General features: G+C 39.1%; 1 protein-coding gene across 2 annotated transcripts in view; it reads left to right on the forward strand.

Annotated features, from left to right (window-relative positions):
* Window positions 1-12,761, forward strand: part of ADGB (androglobin) — a 190,694-nt gene that overhangs the window by 110,430 nt on the left and 67,503 nt on the right. For both annotated transcript variants that reach the window (XM_070376828.1, XM_070376829.1), the window contains 4 exons: window positions 422-536; window positions 5,019-5,186; window positions 11,442-11,577; window positions 12,204-12,341. In XM_070376828.1, the coding sequence (XP_070232929.1) occupies window positions 422-536; window positions 5,019-5,186; window positions 11,442-11,577; window positions 12,204-12,341 (557 nt within the window). The remainder of the gene's footprint in view (window positions 1-421; window positions 537-5,018; window positions 5,187-11,441; window positions 11,578-12,203; window positions 12,342-12,761) is intronic.

The following is a 12,761-nucleotide window of genomic DNA, read 5'->3' on the forward strand; positions in this document are numbered from 1 at the left end:
CTTTCACTTTTCACTTCCATGCACTGGAGAAGGAAATGGCAGCCTACTCCAGTGTTCTTGCCTGGAGAATCCCAGGGACGGGGAAGCCTGGTGGGCTGCCATCTATGGGGTCGCACAGAGTCGGACACGACTGAAGCGACTTAGCAGCAGCAGCAGTGCATGGGAGATGTCTCCAATATGTGCAACTTTGTCATTTAGTGTGACTGCTTTTATCCAACATAATTAGTGAAATATAGATTCCATGCTCTCTGAGGGTTCTTTCAGAGTAAAAATTCATCAGTCATTACCTCATCTGTTACAAAATTCAGCCCATACTAACCTTTGACTTCATTTGAGCACAAAGTATCATCAAGAAGCTAACAGAGGCAAGGACTACAACAAAGGAGACCCTCGATCTATATATAGTGTCCACTCTCTTTAGGAGACACATGCTGCTCTTCACTGCGTACTCCCCCGTGGGCCACTCCATACACATCTGCAGCATGGTGACCTTCGTCATTGGGGATGAAGATGTTGTGCTACCCAACTTTGAGCCGGTAAGTTGGTTAGCAACTGTGATTTTTGTGTGTGTGCTTTAGTTTCAAAGATCTTGAACTAAATAATATTTCTATTTTTTTATTCAGCTTACTCATTTGTTTACTTTTTAAAACTACTAAGTATATTCTGTAAGAAATTCTCAAATACGACATGTTAATAAGCAGTCTTAACTCTGTAGGGATACAAATAAAATCATTTTATTTTAAACATAATTATTATTTTATTTCATTTTATTTTATTTACTCACCTCTGCTCTGTTGAATTCCCTTACACATCTATTAACACCTAAGGCAGATCCCATAGTATCAATATTATTGTTCCCTTGAGAAACATAAAGGATCAGTACAGACTTTTTCAATGCAGGTTAAATTTTTGATATTTTAAATGTTCCTTTCCTCCTTCTTTGTCCTAAGGAAGGGACTCTGGGATTCAGGGAGAGAGGATCCACGAAAGGGTCAGTGATTTCTTCATCTGCTCTTAACCTCTTGGTTTTTCTAGCTACTGGCTCTGACAGAGTCTGAAAGAAAAGAGAGATAAATAAATCTTCCTTCAGGTCCTGTCTTGGTTTAGACATCCTCTCAAGGACATCTTCAGACACATGCATATGCATTTTGGGAGACAAGTATTTATAGGGCCTTTCTACTGCATAATTCAGCTTTACCTGCTCCTCTAATCTATCTCCATATATCACAACTTCATATTAGTGAGATGAGATCCACTTAGCCAGTCAGTAAACTTGTCCAGAGCAGTAGCAGGACGGCTCAAAACCAACTCCGTGCTCACGTTTTCATGGCCCAGATACGCTCCAGTCATGCGTTCTTCCCTCTCCAGGCAGTGGTCCTGAAGGATGCCCTATGGCTGCCCCTTCTCTTTCTGCATCACCTCTCATCAGACCTAACTCCTGCTCAATAGACACAGAAGGAAGATCATCAAGCCCACCGTCTATGTCCCTTAAACCCTTAATTAGATTTACCCTGCTTATTTTAAATTCTTGTTTTTTCTCTTCTTTAAAAAAATTATTTTTACCTGAATAAATCAGTGTTATCTAAAAGAAACTGTATAAATGAAACTGCATAAAGTGAAAGTGTTAGTCACTCAGTCATGTCCGATTCTTCAAGATAACTATAAAATAAAGGCAGCCAACTTAACTGCCAACATTATATGATTTAGATGAATAATAAATGTGCTTAAGTGGTAAAGAATCCCCCTGCCAATGTAAGAGACACAAGAGACTCAGGTTCGATCCCTGAGTTGGGAAGACCCCCTGGAGGAGGAAATGGCACACCACACCAGTATTCTTGCCTGGAAAATTCCATGGACAGAGGAGCCTGCTGAGATACAATCCATGGGACTTCAAAGAGTCAGATAAGACTGAGTGACTGAGCACACATAATGATATTATAATATTAAAAAAAAAAAAACTTCAGGAAACTTGGGGATTTTTAGAGCATGAGCCACCACCTCCTTGTGTGGCCCTGAAATAAACCTTTCTCTGCTTCAAACACCAAACAAATAAACAAAAAAAAAATTTTTTTACATAGTATGGCTTATCTAATTTGTTTCTTTTTTATTTTTTTGAATTGAAGTAGAACTGATTTACAGTATCATGTTAGTTTCAGCTGTTCCGCCAAGTGTTTCAGTTTTAATATATATTTTTTCAGATTATATTCCATTATAGGCTAATTAGAAGATATTGAATATTGTCCCCTGTGTTATATAGTAAGTCGTTGTTTCTTATCTATTTTATATGTAGCAGTGTGTATCCATTAAACCCACACTCCTAATTTTTCCCTCCCCTACCTGTTTGCCTTTGGTTAGTCATAGTTTGTTTTCTATGTCTATGAGGTTTCAGTTTTGTAAATAGATCCATTTGTACTTATGTATTTTATTCCAAGTGTGATATCACACAGTATTTGTGTACTTAATCACTATGATATTCTGTAGGCCCATCCATGTTACTGCAAATGGCAGCTTTTCATTCTTCTTATGGCTGAGTAATATTCCAGTTCTGTATCCATGCATCGACTGATGGACATTTAGGCTGCTGTATATAGTGCTATGAACACTGGGGTGCACATATCGAACTTAAAAGCTTTTGCATTTTGATATTTGGCAAAACTAATACAATTATGTAAAGTTTAAACATAAAATAAAATAAAAAAGAAAAAGCTTTTGCACAGCAAAAGAAACCAACAAAATGAAAAGACAGTCTATGGAATTGGAGATATTTGCAAATGATGTGACTGACAAGGGGTTAATTTCCAAAATATACAAACAGCTCATACAACTCAATGTTAAAAAGCAACCTAATAAAAAATAGGCAGAAGACCTCAATAGACATTTCTTCAAAGAAGACATTGAGAAGATTAACAGGTATTTTAAAAGATGCTCAACATTGTTAATTATTAGAGAAATGCAAAGCAAAACCACAATGAGGTACCACCTCACATAAGTCAAAATGGCCATCAAAATATCTACAAAAAATAAGTACTGGAGAGAGTATGGAGAAAAGGAAACCTTCCTACACAGTTGGTTAGAATGTAAATTGATACAGCTACTATGTAGAACAACAGTATGGAGGTTCCATGGTGGTGGTGCTTTAGTCACTAATTCATGTCCAACTCTTGTGACCCCATTGACTGTAGCCTGCCAGGCTCCTCTGTCCATGGGATCCTCCAGGCAAGACTACTGGAATGGGTTCCCAGTTCCTTCTCCAGGGCATCTTCCTGACTCAGGAATTGAACCTGTGTCTCCTGCATTGCAGGCAGATTCTTCACCAATTGAGCTACGAGGGAAGCCCTTAAAAAACTAAAAATAGGACTACCATCAGATCAGATCAGTCGCTCAGTTGAGTCCGACTCTTTGCGACCCCATGAATCGCAGCACTCCAGGCCTCCCTGTCCATCACCAACTCTCAGAGTCCATCGAGTCAGTGATGCCATCCAGTCATCTCATCCTCTGTCCTGCTTAGCCTGCTTCTCCTCCTGCCCTCAATCCCTCCCAGCATCAGAGTCTTTTCCAGTGAGTCAGCTCTTCGAATGAGGTGGCCAAAGTATTGGAGTTTCAGCTTTAGCATCATCCCTTCCAAAGAAATCCCAGAGCTGATCTCCTTCAGAATGGACTGGTTGGATCTCCTTGCAGTCCAAGGGACTCTCAAGAGTCTTCTCCAACACCACAGTTCAAAAGCATCAATTCTTCGGCACTCAGCCTTCTTCACAGTCCAACTCTCACATCCATACATGACCACAGGAAAAACCATAGCCTTGACTAGATGAACCTTTGTTGGCAAAGTACTACCATATGATCCAGCAATCCAGCTCCTGGACATATGTCCTGGGCTTATATTCAAAAAGATGTATGCACCCCAATGTTCATAGCAAAACTGTTTACAATAGTCAGGAAATGGAAGCAGTTTGTTTCTTTAGGTGATTTAATTCCCTAATTAACTGTTCGGGTCTGTGAACTCGTATTTTCCTGTGATTATCCTCCATCTTATAAAAGTTATTGGGGCTGACTTTTGGGCCCCAGTAGTCTTCACTTCTAATCAAGAAGGAAAGGGGGCTATAGATTGGTTCAAAAGCAGAGAGACTCAAGCTTCTCAGAGCCATTCTTGATCACTCCCAATGCTACCACTTAACCAGGTGACTTTTCGGGTCATGGTTTCATTTCAGGGAGAAACTATTAAGAAGACATTTTTCCAAAGCGTTGAGGGGATTGGGAGAAGGTCAGGGGGAAGTAAATGCATTAATATGGCGAGTCAATTGCCTCTGTTTTCATCAGCTTCTTGCTCCATTCTCATGCTATTCCTGCTGGACTAGTCCTTAGAATTTCTACAGGGAACTGCGGAGTGATGTTAGTGCCCCTAAGGAAAGGGGCAAAAGCAGACTTTACAAAGTTCTCCTCCTGCATGACCCTCTTCAGGCTGCCTGTAAGCACCCTCTGCTCTGCAATTTCTCCATCATCTGCAACACCTCAGGGTTTTCTCCATCTTTAAAAATAAGTCCCTTCCTGATATCCCTGTCGCCTCCTTGCTTTATTGTTTCTTCAGCATTTATAGCAGAAGGAAGACATGCTAGTTCACCCTCTTGCCTCTTCTTTCTTTTTTTTTTTTTAATTGCTCTCTCCCTGAACTCTTCTCTGCCCTTCAGTCATCAGATACCACACAGCTGTCAGACTAATTCCTAGACGTTCTTCAGAACAAAGGTTGGATATTAATACTGTGGAGAAATTGCCCATGGCCCCCAGTGGGGTTGGTGTTCTTTCTGTGTGTTCCTACAAGAGCAAGAATCAGGTTCCTTGTTTAACATCTCTCTGATCATGACTCCTGGTGAAATACTTTGATCAAGTAAATTTTCCATAAATAACTGCTGAGTCAGTCACGTAACAGATTTTTAATATATTAACAGAAACGAAATCTTTGTAAACTTAATTACACCTAAATAAACAAAAATGAAGCTGAGTACTATGCTTGGTCTTCACAGGAGAGCTACCGATTTACAGAGCAGGCTTTAACAATTTTGAAAGCTGTTGGACATGTGATTGCTAATTTCAAAGATAAGGCTAAACTTTCTGCAGCCCTGAAGGATCTACAAACAGCTCACTACCCTATCCCCCTCCAGGATAAAGAACTAACTGCACAGCACTTCAGGGTAAGTATGTTCAGGCTATACAGTTCCTAGAAGAATATGTTCTATTTGTAATAATATATCTCATATTAGATAAGATCCCCTAAATCAGAGCTGAGAGAATGTTTTGGATGAAGACAATTTGGAAAGTGATGACAGCAAGCAGAAATGAGAGACTAGGAAGAATGAAATGAGAAAGAAAAGCATATTTGTTAAAGGATATGATAATGATTGCTGTGGGTTACTGGGGCTCAGTCCTCCAGGGGATCCTGGTGAACTGTGGAGGGTATCCCTCAGAAACATCCTACTAAAGGATGAGGTGACTGTACTATTTATCCACCAACTCCTTCCCCACTGATAGGTGGATGCTCTCGAGGTATCAATATTTCCTCACACTTTTGGGGCTAAGCAGCATCCTAGCTTTCAGTTCAGTCAGTTCAGTCACTTAGTCATGTCCAACTCTTTGCAACCCCATGAATTGCAGCACAACAGGCCTCCCTGTCCATCACCAATTCCTGGAGCTTACTCAAGCTCATGTCCATTGAGTCAGTGATGCCATCCAACCATCTCATTCTCTGTTGTCCCCTTCTCCTTCCGTCTGCAATCTTTCCCAGAATCAGGGTCTTTTCCAATGAGTCAGTTCTTTGCATCAGGTGGCCAAAGGATTGGAATTTCAGCTTCAATATCAGTCCTTCCAATGAACACTCAGGACTGATCTCCTTTAGGATGCACTGGTTGGATCTCCTTGCAAGAGTCCAAAGGACTCGCAAGAGTCTTCTCCAACACCACAGTTCAAAAGCATCAATTCTTTGGCGTTCAGCTTTCTTTATGGTCCAACTCTCACATGACCACTGGAAAAACCATAGCTTTGACTAGGCAGACCTTTGTTGGCAAAGTAATGTCTCTGCTTTTTAGTATGCTGTCTAGGTTGGTCATAGCTTTTCTTCCAAGGAGTAAGCGTCTTTTAATTTCATGGCTGCAGTCGCCATCTGCAGTGACTTTGGAGCCCCCTAAAATAAAGTCTGACACTGTTTCCACTGTTTCCCCATCTATATGCCATGAAGTGATGGGACCAGATGCCATGATCTTAGTTTTCTGAATGTTGAGTTTTAAGCTAACTTTTTCACTCTCCTCTTTCACTTTCTTAGAGACACTTTTTATTTCTTCTTCCCTTTCTGCCATAAGGGTGGTGTCATCTGCATATCTGAGGTTATTGATATTTCTCCTGGCAATGTTTGATTCCAACTTGTGCTTCATCCAGCCCAGCATTTCTCATGATGTACTCTGCATATAAGTTAAATAAACAGGGTGACAATATACAGCCTTGACATACTCCTTTCTTGATTTGGAACCAGTCTGTTGTTCCATGTCCAGTTCTAACTGTTGCTTCCTGACCAACATACAGATTTCTCAGGAGGCAGGTCATGTGGTCTGGTATTCCCATCTCTTGAAGAATTTTCCATAGTTTGTTGTGATCCACACAGTCAAAGGCTTTTGGATAGTCAATGGAGCAGAAGTAGATGTTTTTCTGGAGCTCTCTTGCTTTTTTGATGATCCAATGGATGTTGGCAATTTGATCTCTGGTTCCTCTGCCTTTTCTAAATCCAGCTTGAACATCTGGAAGTTCATAGTTCACATACTGTTGAAGCCTGCTTTGGAGAATTTTGAGCATTATTTTGTTAGCATGTAAGATGAGTGCAATTATGTGGTGATTTGAACATTCTTTGGCATTGCCTTTCTTTGGGATTGGAATGAAAACTGACCTTGACCAGTCCTGTGGTCACTGCTGAGTTTTCCAAATTTGCTGGCATATTGAATGCAGCACTTTCATAGCATCATCTTTTAAGAATTGAAGTAGCTCAACTGGAGTTCCATCACCTCCACTAGCTCTGTTCATAGTGGTGCTTTGTAAGGTCCACTTGACTTCCAGAAGGTCTGGCTCTAAGTGAATGATCACACCATTGTGATTATCTGGGTCATATAGATGTTTTTGTATATTTCTTCTGTGTATTCCTGCTTCTGTTAGGTCCATACCATTTCTGTCCTTTATTGTGTCCGTCTTTGCATAAAAAGTTCCCTTGGTATCTCTAATTTTCTTGAAGAGATCTTTAGTCTTTCTCATTCTATTGTTTTCCTCTATTTCTTTGCAGTGATCACTAAGGAAGGCTTTCTTATCTCTCCTTGCTATTCTTTGGAACTCTGCATTCAAATGGGTATACCTTTCCTTTTCTTCTTTTCCTTTCACTTCTCTTCTTTTCATAGCTGTTTGTAAGGCCTCCTCAGACAACCTTTTTGCCTTTTTACATTTCTTTTTCTTGGGGAAATGGTCTTGATCCCTGTCTCCTCTACAACATCATGAACCTCCGTCTGTAATTCTTCAGACACTCTAACCTTTGAATCTATTTGTCACTTCCACTGTATAGTTGTAAAGGATTCAATTTAAGTCAAACCTAAATGGTCTAGATGGTTTCCCTATTTTCTTCAATTTAAGTCTGAGTTTGGCAATAAGGATTTCATGATCTGAGCCATAGTCAGCTCCCAGTTTTGTTTTTGCTGACTGTACAGAGCTTTTCCATCTTTGGCTGCAAAGAATATAATCAATCTGATTTCAGTGTCGACCATCTGGTGATGTTCATATGTAGAGTCTTCTATTGTGTTGTTGAAAGAGGGTGTTTGCTATGACCAGTGCATTCTCTTGGAAAAACTCTATGAGCCTTTGCTCTGCTTCATTCTGTACTCCAAGGCCAAATTTGCCCATTACTCCAGGTATTTATTGACTTCCTACTTTTGCCACCCTCCTTTCCTGAAAGCCTTAAAGGAGGGATACAAAACAGAGAGTGGCACCCCTGTTCACTATCGACCTTTCAGTTGATTTTTGTTGTGGTCCTGAACTGTCAGTGGCATCATGGCTTGCCTACACCCTCCAAACACCAGTTGTGACAACTAAAAATGGTTTCAGATATTGTCAAATAGCCCCTGGGGAGTAGTGTTGCTAGAGTTAGAAATTAAAACACAGGATACCCAGTTAAAATTTGTTTTATTAAGGACAATTTTTAGAGTAGTTGCAGGTTCATCACAAAATTGTGCAGAAGGCATGGAGACTTCCCATATATCCCCTACCCCCCACACACCTCCCCCATTACTTACCAGCATCCCCCATGAGTTGTACATTTCTTACAACTGATGAGCCCAAAGTCCGCAATTTACATTAGAATTCACTCTTGGCATACATTCTATGGGCTTGGACAAATGTATAATGACATAGATCTATCATTGCAGTATCATACATAGTAATTTCACTGCTTTACAAGTCCTAAGTGTTCTGCCTACTCATCCCTCCCCTCCCCCAAGCCCTGGCACACACTGATCTCTTTATTGTCTCCATAGTTTTGCCTTTTCCAAAATGTCATAATGTAGTCTTTCCAGATTGGCTTCTTTGACTTAGAAATAGGTATTTAAGTTCCCTCCTTGTCTTTTCATGACTTCATAAGTCATTTCTTCCTGTGTGCTAAGTTGCTTCAGTCATATCCACCTCTGAGACCCTATGACTATAGCCCACCAGGCTCCACTGTCCATGGGATTCTCCAGGCAAGAATACTGGAGTGAGTTGCCATTTCCTTCTCCAGGGGATCTTCCCCAACTAGGGACTGAACCCACTTCTCTTATGCCTCCTGCATTGGCAGGAGGGTTCTTTACCACCAGCACCACCTGGGGAGCCCCATTTCTTCTTAGTTCTGAACAATATTCCATTGTCTGAATATAGCACAGTTTATTTATTCACTTACTGAAGAACATCTTTGTTGGTTCCAAGTTTTGGCATTTATGAATGAAGTGGCTGTAAACAACTGTGTACAAGTTTTTGGGCGGACATACATTTTCAATCCCCTCGGGTAAATACAAAGGAGTGTAATTGCTGGATCCTATAACAAGAGTATGTTTAGCTTTATAAAAATCATCAGACTCTTCAAGAGTGGTTGTACCATTTTTCATTCCCATCAAAATGATTGAGAGTTTCTAATATTCCATATTCTAGTCAGAATTTGATGTTGTCAGTGTTCCAGATTTGGGCTCTTCTAAAGCACAGTGGTAAGTCATCTTAATCTGCATATCCCTGATGACATACAGTGTGAAACATCTTTTGATATGCTTATTTGCCATCTGTATATCTGTTTTGGTGAGGTGTCTGTTAAAGTCTTTGTCCCATTTTTAATCAGGTTGTTTGTTTTCTTATCATTGCCTTTTAAGTATTCTTTTTGCAAATATTTTTTCCCAGTCTATGAAGTCATTAGAGAAGTCAAAGTCTTCTCATTCTCTTGACATTTTCTTTACAAAGCAGAAGTTTTAATTTTAGTGAAGTCTAGCTTATCAATTCTTTCTCTTATGTGTCATGGCTTTAGTGATGAATACATAAAGGCACTGCCCTACCCAGGGTCATCTAGATATTCTCCTATCTTATCTTCTAGAAATTTTATTCTTTTACATTGTACATTTCAGTCTACTGTTTATTTATTTATTTTTTAATTTTGAGTTAACTTTTGTGAAGGGTGCATGGTCTCTGTCTAGAATCATTTCACTCAGCCAATTTTTAATTTCATATAAGCAAACAGTATGTACAATATATAAGGTACAATTATATTAGAAATTATTTATACTAGAAATTTAATTTCCTGTTATTCCACTTTAACTGAGCATAAGGTGTTGTTGGGGAAAGATAATTAAGAACAATCTTCAAACCAAGAAAAACTCCACAAAGGTAGAAGAAAAAGAAAATCGTTGCATAAACCTTAAACTAGAATGTGATACACGTCAAGGGCAATCTACTAAAGAGATTGCAAAGACCCAAGGACATTTCTCTTTTGTATAGTTCGTCATATAGAGTCCATTACATACATATTCTCAAGATAAATGATAAATAGTCCTTAAGTAGAAGGATTTGATGGCACCATTTGTTACACATGGTGAATCCTAAATTCACCTGGCATTTGGGGTGACCGTGTGCACGAAGGGAAAGGGGTTTTCCTCAGATCAGAATGACTTCCTAAGAGCTCAGGGAGAGGGAGAGGTATAATTGGGTGAAAGTCACCACAAATAGTGCCCAGGGGGGCCCTACCTAGGGCTTCCCTGGTGGCTCAGTTGGTAAAGGATCTGCCTGCAATGTGGGAGACTGGGTTCGATCCCTGGGTTGGGACAATCCTCTGGAGAAGGGAACGGCTACCCACTCCAGTATTCTAGCCTGGAGAATTCCATGGACTGTACAGTCCATGGGGTTGCAAAGAGTCGGACACAACTGAGCGACTTTCACTTCATTTCACTTCAGCCCTACCTAATCCATCAAGTGCTTTACTCCCTGTGAACATGTAAATAGCTACAAGTAAACAAGAAGAAATGTGCCGTGGTTGGTTATCATCACCAATAATAGTGTGATTGGATATGTGGAATCTGTCAACATTTCTGTATAAAAATCATGAAAAAAAAGAACTTGAAAGAAGGAATATGTGTTCTGGTTGTAGTCTAGAAACCTTCCATCAGTCCTCTTTGGTGAAATAAACAATGAATTGGCATCAACACTTCCTGAATGAGAGTCAGTGGCTTGAGAAAATATCCAGGGACAAAAGAAGAATGCTCTTGAGGCAATGGTGCATCTCTTGACAACACAAATAATATAACTGTATAGAAAACACACATGTTAAGTGATTGCAAAAAGTGATTTGCAAGAGTAGGAGTCTGAGTATGAATATGTTTTTGGAATACTTAATCAATATATGTAGCTTATTTTATTTTTTCATATATGTTTAAATGTGATATATGATGAAGAAGTTATGCCTAAATAAATTTAAAAGAGATTTTTCAATAGGAAATAAATACTCACAAGTGATGGAAAGTGATAAAAATCTTGAGTGGCATATTTTCTTTCTTGAAGCACATGAATTAATAGTGTATCTTACAATACATGGCATCTCAGAATAAGAGAAACCTGGTATTTAAGTCGCTTAGGCATAAGAACATTATTTTTTATCTTACACTGTATCACCTCAATTAATTTAATATTAATTTTGGTTGAATGTATATTATAAACATTGTGTTGATTAAATCTTATTAAGTTAAAATTTATCAGATGTTAAATAAATTTGGTCTCTTACCAGATGAGGGAGTCTTCAAAGAGTCTTCTGTTAGATGGTGTGTATATCTGAGAAATAGAAAGGTTTTTAGAGCCTCTCTGACTAGGTAAGAGTATTTTCTTGATTTAGAAAATATACTAATACATTTAATCTTTTTCAGGTTTTTCATATTTCTTTATGGCGTTTAATGAAAAAAGCTCAAATAACAAAACCTCCACCCAACACCAAATTTGCATTCCGTGCTGTGGTTTTGCACTTGGATTTACTCGATTCTTCTTTGGAAGAGGCTTCTTTAGGTACTCATTAATTTTAGGTGTTTATGTGACCAGGAAATTCCTAGCTTTATTTAGGATACATAATTTGAGAAAAATGCACCCAAATTTCTGTGGTGTAGGTAGAATAATCAGTATTGACAGTTGTAGGGTTCAAGCATTGCCCTGAGAAAGCTCAAAAGTTTCCGAAGATCTGACATGGTCCCCTGTTCCACGTATTTCCAGGGGAACCCAGAATATCCCAGTTTTATTTGTTCCTGACCTTAAAAAGCAGACTGTCACCTATGTATATAATACAACTTGAGGAATTCTGGGAAGATATTCTGATCTCAGAAACCTTCATTTCTTCCTTTTCCAATGCTCTATTCCCATGATTTTAACATCTTTTTTTCAACTTTAAGAGATCCTTCTTGCTATTTTCACAGAGGAATTCAACAGTATTTGACTAAAGTGTCAATATTTACTATTTCCCTTCTCCAGAATGTTTATATTCTAAAAAGGAACCACCTGCAGAAGGCAATGTTAAATATAAGAACAAATCTATCATTGTGGCACTTGACACATCAGATGGCCTTAAAAGTTAAAGGCAGTGAAAACTGAAGTAGAGATTAGATTAATTTTCAGTCCAAAGTTTGTTTTTCTCTTTCTAGCGGAATGGGTAGATGCTAAGTACAATGTGCCAACAAGCGATAAAGAGTATTCTCCAGAGGAAGTAGCAGCGGCAATTAAAATTCAAGCCATGTGGAGAGGAACATATGTCAGATTACTTATGAAAGCGAGAACACCAGGTATGCTCTTTTAATCATTTATAATATGAATTTGCATAAATAAGTGAAGTTAAAGTCATTCAATCGTGTCTGACTCTTTGCAACCCCATGGACTGTAGGCTGCCAGGCTCCTCTGTCCATGGAGGCCTTAATACTGGAGTGGGTAGTCATTCCCTTCTCCAGGGGATCTTCCCAATCCATGCACTGAACCCAGATCCCCTGCATTGCAGGAGGATTCCTTACCATCTGAGCCACCAGGGAAGCCCCTGCATAAATAAAGATGAATATTTGTTTACATGCTAACAAAAAATATTTTAGGTTCATTCAACTCTATGGCTCAGCTAATTGTTTTTAATTCTATAAATATTGAAATTTCTTGAGTTCAGGGTGCAGGTATGTATGCTCAAGCTCTTGTTCCTGCAATTTAGTGCAGTGTGGCTT

This window comes from Bos mutus, chromosome 9, assembly GCF_027580195.1.
Source record: "Bos mutus isolate GX-2022 chromosome 9, NWIPB_WYAK_1.1, whole genome shotgun sequence".
Lineage (NCBI taxonomy): Eukaryota > Metazoa > Chordata > Mammalia > Artiodactyla > Bovidae > Bos > Bos mutus.